The sequence below is a fragment of the Triturus cristatus genome, chromosome 9 (assembly GCF_964204655.1).
Source record: "Triturus cristatus chromosome 9, aTriCri1.1, whole genome shotgun sequence".
Classification (NCBI taxonomy): domain Eukaryota; kingdom Metazoa; phylum Chordata; class Amphibia; order Caudata; family Salamandridae; genus Triturus; species Triturus cristatus.
Genome location: NC_140592.1, coordinates 427,931,125 through 427,952,021, shown reverse-complemented (window position 1 = coordinate 427,952,021; position 20,897 = coordinate 427,931,125). Strand labels below are relative to the sequence as shown.

At 47.4% G+C, this 20,897-nt stretch overlaps 1 protein-coding gene across 1 annotated transcript in view; it reads left to right on the top strand.

The window, feature by feature from the left end:
- LOC146798089 (cytochrome P450 2G1-like) overlaps positions 1 to 20,897 on the top strand; it is a 698,777-nt gene that overhangs the window by 228,360 nt on the left and 449,520 nt on the right. The window contains exon 4 of the mRNA XM_085625309.1: positions 14,458 to 14,618. Within this exon, the coding sequence (XP_085481435.1) occupies positions 14,458 to 14,618 (161 nt within the window). The remainder of the gene's footprint in view (positions 1 to 14,457; positions 14,619 to 20,897) is intronic.

Here is a 20,897-nt window from a genome sequence, read left to right as displayed (position 1 = left end):
TTGGCCTAGTCAAACACTTAAAAGCAAGGAAGGGCACCTTCATTAAACTTTGTTATCAACTAAATGAGGCTAGCAGAGCAACACTTTGCTCCCTCCTTTGGATAGAAATAAACAGAAGGGCCAACTCTCCAGCCAGGAACTACCTCGAAACCTCCTGTCATCATTAGGCCTGGCTGACCAATGGGAATCCTTCAGTACCTACCATCCAATCAAAACAACAGTCAACAAATGCATTAAGGCCCCACTCACTGCTTGTAGACAAGGGACTCTTTGCTAGGATTATTACACTGGCATCTTACACTGAACTAGCACCTCAGCCATACCTAGTCACAGCCATTAAAGCACAACTTAAAACAGTTTCATGAAATATCGAATGGGTTGCTTGCCGCCATTAATACACCTGTCCCCCGTGGAAGCAGGCAATCATGACTGGACTGTACCGGATTTGAGGGTCAGCCTCTGAGACATTGATCCACCAGATATGTATCTTTAAAACAACATGGAAGATCGGAAGAGCATACTTTGACCAATCTGGAACCAGAGGAGCCTTCACTGCAGCAGGCCAGCAATTTTAGCCTGCTTTAAAGGGAAGGACATTCAGTTCAGGTGCAGGCTTGCGAAATACCTGTTTAAGCTCGACCGGAAAATTTCGAGCTCACGGGAGGCCCCGCCTAGTGGAGAATGTGACATTTCTGAATTAATACCTTGTGTCACTGAATCAGTAGGGAACATCAGCTATCAGGACTAGTACAAGGGACTGTAGCTGGAACCCATAGACAGGTCACGTAGCCTCCCAGGCTTTAGCACCTAGGCACTTTAATGTGTTTTTTAGTAGGGGTGGGCGAATTTGCGAAATCCACTTTCGCAAATTATCGCGAAAATGTTAAAAATTATCGCAAACACGCGGAAATATCGTGAAGATGCAGAAGTTTTTTTCCCGCATGTTCGCGAGATTTTCTGCATGGTTGCGGCTCGCCAACTTACCCATGTGGTTGCTCGCGGGCGCGGCCATCTTGTTTTCAGTTGTCTCGCAGTGCATGATCGCGAGAAGAAAGACGTGATCACGTGACGCATGACGTCACTGCGGGCGCGAACTGTCGCGAGGCAGCGCAAATGGCTAAAAACAATACAACATCTCATGGAGAACGCGACCGGATCAAGAAAACTTGTCGTCGAACGCAGGGATTCAGGTAAGGCGATCGCGCGCGCGCAAGAATGTATTATTTTACAGTGCGAGCAAGGAACAAATTATCGCCAAGCTGCGGAATGCGGAAATTTTGACATTTTCGCGGAACGCGAAAATGTCAAATTAACGCAATTTCCGCGAACGGATCGAAATTTTAGCCCAGGCCTAGTTTTTAGTTCTAGATTCAGTCTTTTTGATATTGCTTCCCTGAAAATGTATTTTCAAATATTGATACCAGGTGTAAATGTTTTAATTGTAGTTTTATTAAAGCTTAATACTTAGCACTGTAATGCGTAGTACCTTTTCTATAACCATTTTTTTCTGAATTTATCCTCATAAACATTTTTTTTACTATTGGCACTTGTTGCAAAGGTTTTAATTAATTGTGCACTTAATAAAATAAACTGACACTGAAACACTCCATTGGATATAAAGCCATAATACAAAGAATGATGGCAGTGGTTAACAAGAGAAGCCAGCACCTCTGTTAGTTTGCAAGTTTATATAGTACAATATGTCATCCAGCATGCTCAATGTCGACACTGTGCCATCTACAGTGTCACTAAGTACATAGAGAAATTCTCCATACACAATGACCATAAAAATTCAAACAGAGCACAGCAAAACAAAGTATTAACTGACTTTTATTAGCTAGTAATCAATTTAATTCTAAACAAAACAATAGATGAAGCAATCGATGTACAGCCATCTTGATCTCCGAAGTAGTGGACACGCAGTTATAGAGAGCGAACAGCCGAAATGTGTTTCGTCGTTTGACGACTTTCTCAAGGCTGTTAATAAAAACAGTATGACACGTTATTTAATGTCAAACAAGAGGGAATTTGCACTACGATCTATAATGTCAGACAACTCCAAGTGAATATGTGCACAAACAAAAAAAATGAAAAAAGTGCCCAGAGCAACAAATAAAATCCCGACATAAGTGTAACACACTGTCACTTAGGAAAATTGCTAGTCAGTGTTCATCAGAAACCCCATACACCATGAGGTATTCTGCAATTAGACAGATTGAAAAGAAGGGCAAGCGAGATAAATCAGACAATTCAAGACACCTGTAGTGTCCTAGCATGGACACGTTCTAGTGTTCAGAAGTGTATGCTCTACACTTTACACCCACCCACCACCTACGTCACTGGGTCAGGTGACTAGGCTAATAAAAGGGCCGAGCGCACGTGCTCGTGGCCAGTTAACCCACCATCTAAGTATGTGTCTGCGTCAGTCATTTCTAGCATGAGGGCCTAGAGCCCCAAACACCACAATGGCGACGAGGGTTGTGAGCCCCAGCGTGCCGCAGCAGCCCTTCCGTTCGTGAGGGGGAGAGGAGTGCTCCCACTAAGGTCACCCTCCCTCTGCAAGAAGGCACCACGCGCCGAGAAGCCAGCCAGGCGAGCGGAGCCCGCAGCAGGCCCTGCGGTGACCGGGTGCCCACCCCGCACCGCCACGAAGACTGGTAGGCGACGCTGTGCCCCAGGGAGGAAGCGTGGCAGTCGGGTGCCCACCCCGACCTGCCGCTGTGCCGAGAAGCCCAAAAGGAGAAGTGCCGACCGTGCGGAGCCCACCCGCATCGGCCGCGACGCCGTCGTTCTGCAGGCGGAGGCCGGGTGCCCACCCCGACCCTGCCGCTGTGCCGAGAGGTGCCCGGAAGTAATGGCAAGCCGAGCGGTGCCCACCCGCATCGGCTGCGACCCCCGCAAGTGGCGGCGACCACGCGGAGCCCACCCGCGTGGAGGACGGTGAGGAGCTGAGCGGCAAACTGAGGGTGTAGCCAAGCGGGTGCCCACCCCGCAGCAGAGGAGCGATGACGAGTCCCGACTGAGGCGGAGCCCACCCGCGACTGGCCGTGGCCGTTTGGCACCTGCACCCCCTTCCCGCGCGGCCCGTAAGGTGAGGAGACCGGCTGCGGGAAGGGGCGGACTGAACTTTGAAAGTAAAAGCGGAGCCCACCCGCAACGGTAAACAGGAGCGGCACAAGCAGCGCAGCACCCCCCCCCGCGCGGTCCGTGAAGCTAGGTGACCGGCTGCGGGGGGCGGGACGAAGAGAAAATGGAGAGCGGAGCCCACCCGCAGCGGTATGCGACCGCAGGCGGCCAGCGCCGCCAATGAGGGGAGAAAATAAACGTACGGGCCAAGAGACTCAGCCCCCATCCACACAACTGATAAGGCACTACCAGCGGGTGCCTACCCCGCATGACGACAAGCGTGCCGACACACCCCCCTCCCTGCCGCAAGAAGCTGCCGGGAGCACGGAGGGCGAAAGGAAATGTAAAGAATGGCCGCCGCCGGCCATAGAAGTACTGCCCTACTTCACAGGATCCCCAGCAGAGCCGTCACGAGCAGCACGCAGCCAGCGCTGCCACTAATGAATAAAGCACTGCGTGATAGCACCAACTGCCCCTAAGCTCAACAGGGTGATGCCTCATCCTCTCTGCAGTGCCTGTGCCCCCTGCACCTCAATAAACAAGTGCCCATAGAAAGATGCCTCATCCTCTCTGCAATGCCTGTGCCCCCTGCCTTTTAAATAAATAAAAGTAAGGAAAAAAAGACTTACCTGCTGCCACGTGTCCTGGACTCCACTGCTCTGCTCCAACTCCAGCCCCATCTGGACTCCACTGGTCTGCCTGGCTCCAGCTCCCCTCCAGCTCTCCTACTCACGAGTGAAGCCGGGAGCAGTGGAAAGGAAAACAAGGGATAGAGTTCTGGCAGTACAGAAGGTTGCTGCTGAAGCCAAAGAAAAGCAACACTGCCACCCAGTGGCCACTGGTGGTACTGCAGCACAAAGAAACCAACAAGCCTACAGCAAGCCAAGGAAGTCCAGCAGCTACAGGAGACCGACGGCAAGGGAGAAGAGGCAGCAAGGCACGTACCGCAAGGTCTGACGGAGGCGCGATGGTGAGCGCACGGGAAGGGCGACGGAGGCGCACAGGAATGCGCCAGAAGCGCAGGAACGCGACAGAAGCACAGGAAGAAGTGACGGTGTGCCACAGGGATGCAGCGCCATCCCGCAGCGACAAGGAGGAAGAAAGAAGAACGGTGTCGAGCCACATCCACCCCAGCGAGGACTGCGCTGTCGCCGCATCAAGTGGAGCGAACCCTCAAGAGAACAAACGGACTCAGCGCAGAGGTACCCCGGACGCGGACAGTACACTGCAGCGCCTACAGGAGAGGAACCCACTGAAGAGGATGGGCACAGCAAGTATCCAACACTGGCGGGCAAGGATGCCGAGCCCCACCCAGTGGCGCCAAGAAGCCACCACATCAAGTAATCATGATACTAGGAGCAACGCTACACTGAAGATGTACCACGACGGTACGAAGAGTAGCACGCACCAGCGCCTGACAAGGCAGCGGACAAAGGTAGTCACACGACGCGACACACCTCGTGAAGCCGACCAGCCACATGGTCGCACCACAAAGGCCAAGCCGACCTGCCAAACGGTCGCCCCACAAAGGTCAAGCCGACCAGCCGAACGGTCGCACCACAAAGGCCAAGCCGACCTGCCAAACGGTCGCCCCACAAAGGTCAAGCCGACCAGCCGAACGGTCGCACCACAAAGGCCCAGCCGACCTGCCACATGGTCGCACCAAAGAAGCCGACTCGCCAGGAGTTGCACAAAGAGGTCTGACGCAAGACCGAAGATATCCTGCCAGGGATCGGCAGCGCGGACCGTCAAGTGGTCCAAGAAGCTCAAGAAGAACCAAAGTAACTGGTGAAACGGGAGAAGAACGAAGCGGACCATGAGCATGGCCCCACGAACTTCAACCAAAGTAATTGGTGAAAAGGAGAAGATGAAGAGAAGGTCACGACCCTAACTCGGAATGCTGAGGAAGATGAAGAGAGTGTTCTCGGACGAGGACAAGACCAGGGGGAACACGTGCAGAGTGCGCGCGCTGCATGGAGAAGCCTGGCCAGACAAGAGGAGAACAGAAACGGTCCAGAGTAGGTCGTGAAGCGAAGAGATGAAGAGACCAGAGTGGCACGTCCGCCACTAAGAAGAAAGAAGACATCGCGGTGGCACGTTTGCCACTACAAGAAAAGAAGATGTCTGAGTGGCACGTTTGCCACTACAAGAAAAGAAGATGTCTGAGTGGCACGTTTGCCACTACAAGAAGGAAGATGATATCAGAGTGGCACGTCTGCCACTTAAAGGAAAAAGGGGAAAGAAAGATCTGAGTGGCACGGTTGCCACTGTAAGAAGGAGAAGAAGTCAGAGTGACATGACAGCCTCACGGAGAAAGAAATAGAGGACAAGGAGAAGAGTGTGGCAAGACTACTCACACCTCAAAGACAAGGAAGGTGACAAGCGTCAGAACACAGTGCGCAAGTCCTGAAGAACACCCGTGGCACGGAGAAAAGACCATCTGTTTGATGATGCTTTCAGCACACCTGGGATCTGCAGAGGTGAGCAGGCCGGACCATTCGAAACACCCACCTTTGGGGTTACACGGACACTGGTCAATGCCAGCCGTGGTGACTCAGGGGCAAAGGCCTCAGGGATGCCGGTGAGAGAGAGTATCCCCGCGACGAGAGATGGTCATCAGCCGCCCTTCAGCAAAGGTCTCAGGAGGATGAAGACTTCGCGTGCTAAAGACAGGAGCCAACAGCCACCCTCCAGGTCTGACTGCGGCATCTGAGGTGAGACCTGCCGTCTCCTCCGCACCCGTACTTATCGGCATGGGAGTAACACGATACAGGACACTGAACCCAGGCCAGATCTGAGGAAGAGGGCCTCAAGGATATCCCGTGGCAGGGGAACACCTGTGAGAGGGGCATCCTGGTGAGAGGGGTGTCTTGCGAATAACCCGTCTTTCTGCAAAACAGAACACACGCCACCGTTAAAGAAAAGGACTGGACTAAAAAGATAAATGGCAACATCTAGCGCTGAACCAAAAGAACTCAACAACTGCGTTTGTCGCCAAGAAAGTAAAGCGAAGAAAGACTGTGAGAGCAACTTCAAGGCAGAGCCGTCAAACAGACTAACTCCATCGAGCACCCATGACTGGTGCCACAGTGAACTGGTGATTGTCCGCGACAGGAAGAACATCATCCGCGACAGGAAGAACATCGTCTGTGACTCCAGGCTGCTGAAGCGTGAGCGACTCTGCAGAAGTTTAGTCACTGTATTACATCTATATATATATGTCGTTTCTCCCCTAGGTTGGACATTTGACTCCGGGTTTTTGTTATTAAAGATTGGGAGGAATGTAGTGTCCTAGCATGGACACGTTCTAGTGTTCAGAAGTGTATGCTCTACACTTTACACCCACCCACCACCTACGTCACTGGGTCAGGTGACTAGGCTAATAAAAGGGCCGAGCGCACGTGCTCGTGGCCAGTTAACCCACCATCTAAGTATGTGTCTGCGTCAGTCATTTCTAGCATGAGGGCCTAGAGCCCCAAACACCACAGACACCCGTGTCCAGTTTACGTATTAAAAACCATGCTCATATATGTGAAAAATAAAAATAGAAACAGAAAGGAAAAAGATTTATCAAAAGAAGGTTAGGTTCTATAACTACCTTCAATCAGTAATTTTGTAAATGTGAAAAATCTGCGCCCCGTTCTTCTTTAGTATGGAGATGCAAAAAGTGCGAGGCAATTCCAATATCTATTCCTTGAATTCAATGTATTCACAGTCACTAAGAGAGAGGCAAATAATGAAAGATAAGCAGTTGAGCTGTATAACGTCCCTTATGTAAAGCAAAACCAAGTTATGGTGCTACTATGATCTTCACTATGAGGCATAACCAGACCTTCAGCTAACATCAAACATTGTTAGGTGCAGTATCCTATCTCAACGAAAAAATGCTACACTCTAGATATATCCCAATAACCTTTGAGACCAGAACAAAATTGCAAAACCCACAGAATGGTAAACCGTCTATGCCTATTTGAAGGCTAATAAGTATTCAGTAAATCTCCATATTAGACTGTTGTAATGATTCTAATTAAATTAGTTCACAAAATAGTGTCGGAGCTAAATACTAAGAACTTGAACCAGCTTAGTGAATATCCTTGTCGAACTTACTTATTTTTCAGTGACGAAAACGATGAGCCCGGAAAAAGATCGTTATGGTAAACTAAGTTAATAAGTAGAAACCTTCCAATGTAGGTAGCATCCGCCAAAGTGTAATCTAAAAAATAACATCGGCATGTTATATGAATCGTGTCTCTGAGACTCGATAATAAATCCCCAAGAGTACGGATAATGTCTAATACACAGCATACGTATCCAACATAAAACAAATTCAGGTTTCCAGCTCACATCCTCCTGATAAGTAAAAACAAGAGGCTGTGGGAAAACCGCCGTATAAGTAACTAAGCGTATCCCTCAATTTTCTATTGCGTGACAAAAACGTTGTCCCATATAACTTCCGGTTCGGAAATGTGACGCGGCCATTTTGGCAGTTTATAGAATATGATATAAGACTACAAAATATGGTAGAGCGCAAATTCTATGTCAGGACCGAAGGCTCCGATTATGCTTCTCATTTTCTTTACTGAAAATTCTCAGCAGCCAATTAGAAAAAAGTAAAAACCAAATACACACTACAATACCCATAAACCTTAGAGGGTATCACATGACAACCATAGAGTAGACCCCTATATAAGGAGTACAAGAGAATACCACATCCTCTTTCTTTGCTGCTCCGCAGCCAGTTAAGTGTTTTTCACCTTTTACTTGTCTATGCATGCTTTCTGCTTGTATGTGTTCACTTGCTGGATTGTACTTGCGTTTTGGCTGTATTTTTCGTTGTGCCGCTCGCACTGCCGTTTTCTCACTGGGAGCGCTTCCGGCGCTGTGTGTCTGGTCGGCTGCGCGATCTCTCGCACATTGTTTTCTTTTGACTTGGGAGCTTGCCGCGTTGTTTTCGTCTTCTGTGCCGCTCCGTTTATTGGGCACGCTTCATTGGGAGCGCTTCTGGTCTCCCGGTTACGGGCGCATTGTGCCCGCAATCCTTATTGTGGAGTGGGAGACAGGGAGTGAGGACGCACGCGCTCTGCTTGCGCAGTCATTCTTTCTGGTTTGTGTTTCAGCCATCTCCGCGCATGTGTGATGGCCATCTTTGCATACCGGGTTTTTCCTCAGCCTGCAACCGGTATTTCTGGAGCGCAGGAGCAGCGCTTTTTATTTGCTCTATACCCACACCCTTGCGAGCCTCCCAGCGACGCCCAGGTCTTCAAGAGGGCTTGGGCTGTATAATTAGCATAGGCTCTGCCTAGAGAGGCATTAATAGGCAAGCCCTCCCACCACATTTAAATATTTACATATTTATACACTTTGGAATTTCTACATTCCTGTGTTGCTTGGCTTGCCTGGGGTTAACCACTCCCCCTTATTGGTCACTGTCATTTCCTTTACAGTAATTTACACCTCTGGCAGTGCATATTAACTCCATTTTCCTCCTGTGGGTGTATTTTGTCACTTCTTAGTGCATACAATGTCTGAATATTATTATGATGAGGCAGACTATTTTGAGGAGGAACCCTCTGGGTCTTTGGAGCAGGAGCTCGTCGAAGCTCTAGATGGGGGAGTCCAGCACTCCGTTAATAAGGCTATGGTCAGGGCTATTGAGCCCTTGAAGCGCCATTTATGTAATTATGCCCTGCAGCAAGGTTGGCTACCTGCCTCAACGTCCCGGTCTTCATCGGGTGTTAAACGTTCAAAAAACACACATTCTTCAGATTTTGCGAAACTCGCAAAATGTTGACGTCTGACCATTCTTATGGATCTACGTCCAAAGATACTCCTTCTAGCTCGCCTCCCAGAGATGATGGTAATACCTCCTCTGGTACGATGTCTGAGTCGGAGGCTTCTCCTCCTCCCGCTAAGAAATCCTGCAAAGAGCAGTTTGTGGATGCTCCCTCGCATCCTACTTTATTGACCTTTGAGCCTTCTACAATTGTCCACCCTAATTCTTCCTCATTGCTCCCCTCTCCTGAAGTTGCGACCTATGTCCACTCTCACTTACGTCAACCTTTTGATAAGGATGTTAGAGCGTGCTTGCGTTCGGAATGCCCACGTCCAGATCTAGCGGACAAAGTGGCGGATACTCGGGAAGTGGATCCTTCCATGTTCACATTTCTTAAGAAATACACAAAGGATCCAAAGAAAGGTCTAGATCGTGCATGGAGGTCCTGCCAGGATAATTTGCTTGATTTGTCTGGCCCCCTAACTAAAATTTTGGATTTGGGTTACAACTCCAAAGCATCAGGGCAGATTATCAATCCTGATGATTTAATTGGTTGGGCTCAACGTGCCATATGTTTATTAGGCAATGCAAACTGTGCCATGTCCACTGAGCGCCGCCGCTCTATTATTTTAACCCCTTCCCTGCTCATGACGGAACCGTTCCGTCATGAGCCACGGTTGGCGTGTGCTCATGACGGAACGGTTCCGTCATGACAATCCTGTTGGCGGCCGCTCCGCCTGCGCGGCGCTGTTTCCCCGCCTGTGCGAGGGGACAACGCAAATGGGCGGAGTCATGACGGAACCGTTCCGTCATGAGCACAGCTCAACTGTGGCTCATGACGGAGCGGCTCCGTCATGAGCACAGGCCCACCGCGCTGCCCCCCTGTCCCCCCCCAGCGCTGCAGCGGAATGTCCGCAGCAGCGAAGGGGTTAAAACTCGATCCCAAACTGGCGAGTTGTCTTCTTCTGAGTCCGGTCCTTTGGCGCAGGGTCTCCTCTTTGGTCAACCTTTTTTGAAGGAATTAACTAAGTTTGTCGCAACCTTCAGTGGCCTTGATAAAGCACAGGGTTCCTTAAAGCTGGCTTTTTGCCCGGTTTATGGCCGGGCCGGACGACATCGGGGCGGTCATTCGGCCGAGGTTATCAAAGACGCACCTAGCGAGGCTATGATTCCCAACGTGGAAAGTATCAAGAGTCCACTTCTTCCGCCAATTTCTATCCCACTCGTGGATCCGGCAACTACAACAAAAAGGGACGCTATGGAGGTAATCAAGGAGGTCAACGTGACGCCGCTTCTTCAGGTGAGCTTAATACCCTTTTCAGAGGTTCAATTGTGGGGCCATCTCTGTTTTTTTCTCCACAAATGGCAAGAGATCTAGCAGGATGTGTGGATCCTGGATTCGGTGCAGGGTTACAAAATAGAGTTTTTTCATTCACCCTCTCAAACTCTTCCCCCGCGACCGATGGTTTTTTCCCATCTGGATCAGGTTTTCATTTCCAGCGAGATCGAGTCCCTTCTTCAGAAAGGGGCCATAGTGCGGATGATTTGTCATCCCCAGGGCTTTATCAGCAACGTCTTCCTAGTTCAGAAGAAGGGGGGTGGATCCAGGCTTGTCTTAAATCTCAGGGAGTTCAATGGCTGGGTGATATATCATCACTTCAAGATTGAGGGAATCCATCTTCTTCGCGATCTCCTTCAAGAAGGGGACTGGATGGTCCGACTCGATCTGAAGGACGCTTATCTATCAGTGCCCATTTACGGACCACATTGTCGCTTTCTTCAGTTCCAATGGCAGGGAATGTGGTACGAGTACAAAGTCCTTCCTTCCGGCCTCTCGTCAGCACCTTGGTGCTTCACGAAACTTCTGAGGCCTGTGATCGAGTTTCTGCACGCCAGAGGCGTTCACCTCATCATTTATCTGGACGACATTCTCATCATGAGTCACTGCCCTCGTCTAGTATTACAACATCTTGCCTGGACCATCGACCTATTACGGAATCTGGGATTCCTAGTCAACCCTCAAAAATCTGTATTGATTCCCTCTCAGTCTGTGGAGTTTCTGGGCTTTCTAGTCAATTCCCTTACTTGTCAACTTCTCTTACCCAATCAGAAGATAAGATCGATCAAGAGAGAGTTGAGGTTAATTTTGAACAAGCAGACTGTGTCCTTGAGGCCTGTAGCCCGGGTCGTCGGGTTGTTAGCTTCCTCTATACAAGCAATCTTCCCGGGTCCCCTTCATTACTGAGCACTTCAATGGCTCAAGATACGCCATCTCCAGAAAGGCCTCAAATACTCCGATCAGATTCCCCTCTCAGAGGAGGCGAGGTGGCAGATGTTGTGGTGGTTGGAACATATGGATTCATGGAACGGTCGAGCCCTATTCGGCACCACTCCGGAGGTAGTGATCGAATCCGATGCAGTCAAGTGTCCACAGGTGGCCGTTGGTCTCCGGAGGAATTGAATCTCCACATCAATTGTCTAGAACTTCTGGCAGGCTCTTTTGCGATTCGATGCCTTTCGCCCCATCAGACGAATTGTTGCATTCTTCTCCGCATGGACAATGTGTCGGCGGTTCGTTATGGGAACAAGTTGGCCGGCACCCGGTCCCGCCTTCTAGCAGAGATTGCAAAGGACTTTTGGCATTTTTGCCTTCATAACAAATTGTTTGTGGTGGCGGAGTACCTGCCGGGGTGCAGCAATCAGGTTGCCGATTGGAATTCCAGACATCTCTGGGATTTCAGCGACTGGAGGCTTCACTCTCGGGTGTTCCAGTTATTGACCCAGATGTGGGGCCCTTGTCAGATCGATCTGTTTGCTTCCAGACTCAACAAACAGATTCCAGTGTTCTTCAGCTGGCGTCTGGATCCGGACGCTCTTGCCACGGATGCCTTTCTGCAGGTGTGGCCCCCAACACTTTGCTATGCGTTTCCTCCGTTTGTGATGATCCCGCAAGTCCTGGCCCGAGCCAAATGTTATCAGTCGGAGTTGATTCTGATCACTCCTCTATGGAGGGCTCAACCGTGGTTCTTCTGGAAATGTTATGTGCGGTTCCGGTCCTTCTTCCTCAACGGTGGAATCTCTTGTTAGACCCTCTACACTCTCCGCATCTGTTGATAACATCAGGTCAACTCAGTCTGGTCGTTTGGCGAATTTCGGGGATCGCTTGAAAGTCCTGGGCCTTTCGAGAGACGCTACCAGATTCATCGGCGATGCTTGGTAACCCCAACACACACAAGCATTATGCTACAGCATGGAAACATTGGTGTGATTGGCGCTCTCAACGGGAGGTGGATCCCGTTACAGCAGATGTCTCCTTGGTAGTGAATTTTCTGGCATCCTTAGCCGCTGCAGGCCTTACTTATCGCACTGTCAATAATTTCCGATCGGCCGTCTCGGCGGGACATGAAGCCATTGGCGGTAAACCTCTTGGTGAACATCCATGTGTATGTAAATTACTTAGAGGCATCCGGCTGGTAAAACTTCCTTGTCCTAAATATTCTGAGCTTTGGGATGTCTCCGTTGTCTTACGTTTCCTGGACTCCTGGCCCGTTAATCATTGTTTATATCGTAAGCAACTTTCTGCCAAACTTACTATGTTGCTTTGTGTAGTATCCTTCAAACGCGTTTCGGATGTTCGCGCTCTAGATCTCGCGGGTCTTTCCGTTTCAGGTTCTGATCTCAAGTGAAGTTTTCTGCTTTTCGTCTCTGAAGAGAGTATTCGAGGTTTTCAAGACAATGCTGTTCATTGAAGCTGCCTTCAAATTTCTGGTTGCTGTTCGTTACCCTGGGATATTTTCCTTATGAAGACTGGATTTTTCTTTTCCGCTGTTGCCAAATCTCAGACTGTGTTTTTCCTGGACTTAACTGTTATTTCACAAAGAAAGAGGATGTGGTATTCTCTTGTACTCCTTATATAGGGGTCTACTCTATGGTTGTCATGTGATACCCTCTAAGGTTTATGGGTATTGTAGTGTGTATTTGGTTTTTACTTTTTTCTAATTGACTGCTGAGAATTTTCAGTAAAGAAAATGAGAAGCATAATCCTCGCCTCCGTGTCCTTAATAGAGTTGAAAATTCTTGTCACAAATGTTTACAAATTTTGATTTATTCCTCAGAATGGAGGTATAAAATTGAGAAACTGGAATGTGCCTTACACGACTGCCAAAACAGGGCCAAATAAGCCTAAATCAGCATCGTGGATGCAAATGAATGTAGCACAGCAGCACCAAGACGAACATGTGAGATAGGGCTACGCACAGATTACAAAGACTCGTAACTACGAGCAAATTAAAGTAAAATCGAATAAAACGAGACTGAAAGGGATCCTAACCAGACACCATGCATAAAGTGAAATATTAGTAATGAAAATACACACAACAGATATATAGTTAATCGATTAACAAATCCATACAAAAACATGGAAGTGAGAGAATATTTCTAATGTCAAATCTCCACATAGATCACAATATCTTTAACAGTTGTATTGCATTTTGCATATCGTAGTTTCTCTCCAACGAATCCTCAATTTGAAAACAAAAGGCACATAATATTAACACATATGGTCCTATCATTTAGTTCTTACATGTGTAATACTTAGTGCAAATTCCCTCTTGTTTGACATTAAAGAACCTGTCATACTGTTTTATTAACAACCTTGAGAAAGTCGTCAAACGACGAAACACGTGTTGGCTGTTTCCTCTCTATACCTGCGTGTCAACTACTTTGGAGATCAAGATGACTGTACATTGATTGCTTCATCTATTGTTTTGTTTAGAATTAAATTGAGTACTGGCTAATGAAAGTCAGTTAATACTTGTTGTGCTGTGCTTTATTTGAATTTTTATGGCTATGAAGCCATGCCTGGGTTGACAAATTTTGTATTCCTTTTTTTGTGAAGTGTGACATTTTCTCCTGAAGAGGCTCATGTCAGGAAGACAGGAGATGGTAACTTGTGCTCTTTTGTAATCCCGCCCCAAGACAGCCACCAATGTGATCTCATCCCTGATGCAGCTCCTTGCAATCCTTCCCACCACTGTTGAGGATCATGAAAAGGCTCCATTTCAAGGACCGGCATACAGAATGTCTCTGATACATCTCATGGTGTTTGGGCATTACTTTTACATTTTCAAAAATAAACTCCCTGCTTGGGGAGTTTGTTTTTGAAGAATGTGAAACTTTGGAAAAGTTTGTTGGCCAGCCGTCATTTTTGATAGAGCCATCTGTCAAATTGTTCGAACACTAACAGAAACCATCAGGACGGCAGTTCCTGGCAATGTGTAGATATGTCCGTGGAGTGACAGACATCTTTAAATCTGATGGGAGAGATGTCTGTCAAGGCAACAGAGTAAAGTTCTCTATGACCCTGATGGACATTAAACCATTAATCAAAATCTTGATCACGCCCTAAGTCAGGAAATGATTCACTACAAATGAGAAATGCACTGTCACAGATGTCTATAAAGAGTGCAGTCCTTATTTTTTGTTAGACGATAAATTCTCTCACTCAAAGAGCAGCTTTTATTGTGTCTGTAATCAAATTTTTCTTTTTATTGACCTAGGATCATTGTTTGACCCCACTTCAATCCTCACCCTTGCTTTCTCAAACATCATCTCCTCCATCGTGTTCAATCAACGCTTTGACTACGACAACAAGGAAAGTGCTGAATTAGTCAGAACGGCTAATGAAATCTTTGAACACATGAGTTCTAGCTGGGGGCAGGTAAGAAAGACTTTATAAACTCAAATAGGTATAGCTTGTATTTAAAAAAATCAGTTTGAAAAAAATCTGACGGCAGTAAAGCTAGATTTCTGAAAGCAGCACAAGAATATGATCAAACTAATCCTATTGTAAATAGAATCCAAATTATTTTCAGCTGTATCATTTAAAATGTTATGTTTCAGAATAATCCTCAAGGATTTCAGCATGTGTTCATGGTCTACAATAAAAAAAATGCACTTCTATCCACTGGCGCCCAGTAGCACAAGACCTGCACAAATGCAAATCAGAACATGTTCATTTCCTCCTGCCTACATACATCCTGAGCTGTCAAGCAATGAAACTATCCCAACAACATTAACTAATCTGAAAATTAAGTAACAGAATTATACTAACATCAAACCAATGTCAGTAATATAGACATAAACATTACACACACCAGTCATTTTAAGTATTATGCCATAAGCAAGAAAATCCAGTCTAGGCATCTTCATGATGATTTGGAATTGGTCTTTTTTTTTTAGAATCATTTAGAGTTGTTCCAGGGAACCAGTAACAAACATAATTATAAATGTGTATGTTCAAGTAAAAGTCCTAGCCAACTGAAACACACATGGGGGTGTCTCTTTCTCATCTTCTGTTTTCTCTGTACATGTCCACCATCATGCAAAGTACTAAGCTTCTTACTCAAGACGTATGAGGCAATGTGTGAATAACAGATAGAGAATTAGTGTGAGAGAGAGAGAGAGAGAGAGAGAGAGAGAGAGAGAGAGAGATAATGAGTCAGTTGAACAGTGTGTGAGTCATTCATTTCATCACTTTGCAACCTTCTTTCTACTGGGAACCATCATCCTCAGTTGTATTGGAGTCTCTCAGCCCACTTGCCAAACTAGGACTTCTGGGGCACAATTTTGCCCTCTGGTAATATTTTATAGGACCTTGAACCACAGAAAATGTTTTGTTTTCCTTTTTTAATATTAATTGTCATCATGAATAACTTTATTTCGGTCATCAGACCATAAAAGTACAATAAAATATATACAGGTACAAGGATAAGACCATAAATAAAGAAACTGTTTAAGACAATTATTAAACAACGAGTTATCATGGTTAAAGGAGAGGAATAAAAAAAGAAGCTAAGGCAAAGCATTTCATCAATTAAAACTCATCCTTCTCCGCCACATGCCATGTAAAAAGCGGGAAACTGCATAAACAATGAGGGGATTAGTATCATGCGTCAAAACTCTGCATGCTTGTGCACACTGTCTGAGGCCCAAATTTTTGCACAAAGGGACAAGCCAACATTTTCGGATCATACTATAAGCTGGGCAGAAGAACATAATATGAATAATATCTTCATTGCAGATTTTACAGGCTGGGCAGATGCCCTCCTTCATTTTATCCCATCTAGATGTTAATGTCCCAATTGGCAGGGATCCATGCCTCAACTGAATGTATAATTTTCTAGCTAAAGGAGGCTGTACTAAGTCCAAGAATACCTCGAAGCCAAAATCAGTTTTCACCATTAAGAACTCAGAAGTCAACCTCCCCAAGGTGGTCGAGCAGCATAAATTTTTAAAATTATAGGATCTTACAGCCGCCAATATCTCTGACTTCTGAGTCCTCACACAGCTTATGGCCGGGGTATCCCAAAGATGGGGCAAACCAACTTGGTACAGGGAAGTCTTTATATGGAGTAGCCATGGTATTTTCTTGTAATTTAGCTGTCTCCAAACTGGAATAAATTCCCCTCTAAAAGTTGCAAGTTCGGGGACAGACCATAGCCTTCTCCAGAAGAGTAAAGGTCGTATAGCCGCCAGGTCACTAACGGATTCTAGATCCATATCCAAACGCAATGGTGTTAGAGGGGTACTCTGGGGAAGACCAACCAAACCACGCATAAAAGCATGTTCTACCTTCTGCAAGTTGGATGTGTTTGAATGTCCCCACAATTCAGCAGCATACAAGGCCGCTGACCTCACCTGTATTTTGTAAATTTCAAGTACAGGAGTAACTGGTTTAAATATGGAAATTCTATGTGATCTTCCAATTCCTCCTGCTATCAGCGAAAGCCTCAAGGAGGATTTAGCTACATGGACATCCCACACAAAGTGCTCAGTCAGCGTGACTCCCAAATAAATAAAGGTCTTAACTCTTTCTAGGGGGACACCAGCTAGTGCAGGGTTCGGGCGGGTGTGCCTCGGGGGATTGAAGATCATAAACTTAGTTTTCCCCAGATTGATCTCCAATCCCCTCGAGGCACAAAAGATCGTAAAGCCGTCCAAGACCCTCTGGATACCCGTTGATGTCCGCGACAGCAACAATGTGTCGTCCGCGAACATCAGAGCGGGCACCCGGCCAGAAGCCAGAAACGGGGCGTCACTATCCCTAAGATTTTTTAATTCATTAATTAGACCATTTACATATAAACTGAACAGTGTGGGAGCCAGTACACACCCCTGGCGAACCCCACGGGTTACGGGAAAGCGGGCTGAAAGCTCCCCATTCTTTCCGCACCTTACCTGTGCAAAGTTCCCTGTATGAAAGCGGACCAAGACGTCGAGTAAAAAGGTTGGGAGACAAAGATCCTTCAACACCATCCATAGTTGTGCTTTGGGAATACTTCTATTATTAATTTTAAAATAAATCAGGCACCAGAGACCATCTAATTTGGAGAGTGTGGGAGAGTTCCATGACCCTCTGGCTCCCTCAAGCCCGGCTTTAAATAGCTGGCTTGGGAGCCACCATTTCCTTTCTCCGCCACCCATGGTTATCATAGGTGACTTGCTATGCTGCACCACTGTGCTTCCCCCCAAGCACTAGCATGGGGAGCAGGAGGAGGCACAGTTCAATGCTCCTGGGACTCTGGCCCTTCCTGTGACTTCTTCAGTGTAGAGCACAGCAGCACTGATCCTCTTCCCTTTCGTACTTGGGGACTTGTGAGCCCCGGGGGAAATATAAGGAGGATGCCGGGCATGTCCTTTTCAGTGGATCCCCTCAGGCCTAGCCCTCCCCAGGGATGTTTAGATATCTAGAGAGGGCACACAATTTGCCTGCCGGTCCAATCAGTCCCTCAGAGGGACAAGCAGCCATTGCTTCTTGAGGGTGTCAATTTTTCAGCCAACAACCTCAGGGTGCTCAGCATCTCCAAAATGAAGGGAGCATATCAGCGCCATTTCCCCTGGCCCCCACTGGCGACTTTCGATAAGAAAGGTGGAATTTTGCTTCTGGTTGTGCTCTACAGACATAGGGAGGTTTTATTTTAGGTCTCCATGCTTTTGACTTTCTTCACTTCTTCAGGAACTTGATATTAACTCCCCTACCTCCAATGATGCAGAGCTCAGGACTTATCCTCCTGCCCTCTAAATCCAACTTCACTAGTCCTCTGTATGGCGCTTGTCATTGTTCTGAGCCTGTTGTCTCCTCCAGCAGTACTCCACAACCCTCATGGCAGAATACCTTCCAAGTTGGCACTCTTCAGGTTCCATAGCCTTTTCTAATCTCTTTATCATCACCTCTGTATCAGTAGGATTAGGGGGATCACCCATCTCTACAGGTCCAGCTGTTTTCTGAACTTGTTTTTGGTGGCTTCTAGGAATCTGCACACTTTACCACTGCAGGCCCGTGCGAAAGCTCTTGTGCTCCCTCCTTTAAATGATAGAACTGGCTTTTCCCCAAATTGACTCTGTGAATTTATTTGTGATTACATGAACATTTAATGCTTATTATTCTTCTGTGCTGACTGGGAGGGCGCACTGTCACCTCTGCACCAAAGAACTACTCCGTCAAATGTGCTGGTATCGGGTTCCCACTTGCCTGCCCCCCTGTGGCACTTCTCTGTAGAACCTCAGGATTCTTGCTGCAATTTTTTTAGTGAGGATAAACAGGGAGCGGATTTGTTTTTTGCTCATTTTGCCTGCCTGCAAGAAGGACGCCAGGGACTTAGTGTCCCAACTTTCATCACCTGAGTGGAGAAGGGAGGAGCCAGTTCCCAACTGACCCACACCGTAAAGGTGCTAGTCATCTCCCGCGGCACGGGAAGCATGCGGGCGGTGCCGTGCCCGGGCAAAGCCCAGGCCAAGGGCTGGCACCTCCCTAATCATCAGAGACCAGAGGAGGCTGGGCTAGGCCTCCCTCTTGGTTTGTCAGTATTTTGCCCCTGGAGCCTTGGTATTTGAGCTAGGATCCAGTCCTACAAAAGACTGCTGGGATTAATATCTGGAGGACCGGAGATGGGGCTTGAACTTGGTGATCTGCACAGGTAAGAGCCCCATTTCTTCATCTTACCTGTGTGGGGGCTTTGTATTTGACTTGGTTACACCCCCTCTTGGAGCCCTGTTTTGTAGTTGAAAGCCCATTCCTTTTGTGGGATCTTCAATTTTTCAATTTGATAGTTTGTCAGCTGGACCACTGGGCACTTGTTGGATTGAGCTAGACCATCCCTGGAGTGCTGCTCGGTCATCAGGTGTGTTCACAATGGGCAAATGTAGGCCAGCTGGACCCACCCTAGAGGATCCCATAAACATGGTGACCATTATGGATGCTTTCCTGATGCGAGCCTTCAAGGTCCAGGATAAGGAAATTGAACTGGCCACTTGCCGACTGTCTCGATCACCTATTCCCCCCTCCTCCCAGAGTTCTGTTGCTCCATTACGATCAGGGTCACCAGCACCGGCACAAGTTTCTTATACCGGTCTGACAGACGTGGCACAGGATCTGGGCAAGGTTGCTCGACTATCTATACCAATCCCTCCCACACAGGATAGTGTGCAGTTACCAGTGCCTCAGGCAGCGTGTAGAGTCCCTCGTGTGGGACCGGGTGTGAGGAAAGAATCAGGGGGAGCAAAGAGTAAGTGCCCCTCTATGGGGGGCCATGCAAAGCGATGGAAGAGCATAGGTCTACATCCTAATTCCTCAGTGTCCCTTGCAGAGCCCAGTACGGACATGACTCTTTTGCTTGACATGTTTAACTTGGCCTTGCTATCAGTGCTGGATACTAAACTAGACCCAATTCTACATTGTTTATCTATGATTGAAAATAAGTTGACTAAATTGACTGCTTCATTGCAAAGGGACCATATAACAGCGACTACACGTCCTCCAACTCTAAGGGACTAATAGTTCATGTGGATATGGTCCAGACCCTGGCCCCAGGCCTTCTCCTAGGTCTGTACTAGAGCTAGTCGAGCAGCAAACGAGTCATCAAGTATCTAAAGCCTGCTCTGCTATAGCAGTACCAGCTTTGAACAGTATAGCACCATTGGCATGGACTGTCAATCACATGGTGGGGGGTTCTTCTAATTTAAAGCATCATCAGACTCAAGGCCCAAAGCAGATGGGTGAAACAGCTTTCCTGATGAACGGCAGGGACGGATGTTTCTAGAGAACCCTAGCAACCTTACTCAGAGTTTGTGTACTGTCCACCTGCCACCAGAGTTGATCGCGCTTGTAGTGGTTCTAGCTAATGTTCCCAAAGGAAGACTTTGATCAATTGAAGAACAAGGTTGTACACTGGATAAATGTGAACATTGCCCCAGGGCCAAGGGTGAAAAATCACTTCATCATGGTGTGCAGGACATCTTGGGTGGGCACTGCTTAGAAAGTCCAGGCTGGGAATTGTGTTATTATTAAATTTAATAATCCTATTATAGTAAACAGTATTTTATGTTCAGTTGCGCAACTTAATTATAGGAGTCGAAACTCTGCCGTTGTGGCACTCCAGTTGGGCTACTTTTATAGGCCTTTGAACCATTCACTGCCTTCATTTGGAAACATACACAGCCACCTCAAGATGCGAGTTATATGAATCAGCAGTAGGCAATGATAGGTATCAGCTTGTCAAACAGGTTCACGCCCCTGAGCTCATTTGAATATTGTGGTTGACTCTGTGCTGGCCCTTAGGGTCTAGATGTTCTCCCTCCACAGGGTGTGGCACGGCCATTGGGCCCGAGTTCTCAAGATTGCAAGGGGTGTAAGTTTATTTCTTTATGAGATATGCTTCCAGGAAACATGGGCTGCTGAGAACAAATTCTATTTGGAAGGCTATAATGCATTTTTTGAGCCAGCTACCCCCTATATCTTTTTTTTTTTATCCTCATCTCACCAATAAGCATTAACAGAAAAGGCCGTCATCTTGATCTATACGTCCTGCGGCCACTGTTTGCGCTTAGGTCTAACCAGACCAGCCCCATTGATGTAGGCTTGGTGTAATCATAGGACAGAGAGGGGGTTGCAAGGAAAGGGGAGCGGGGGCAGCGGGGGCAACCAGCACCGTTTATATCA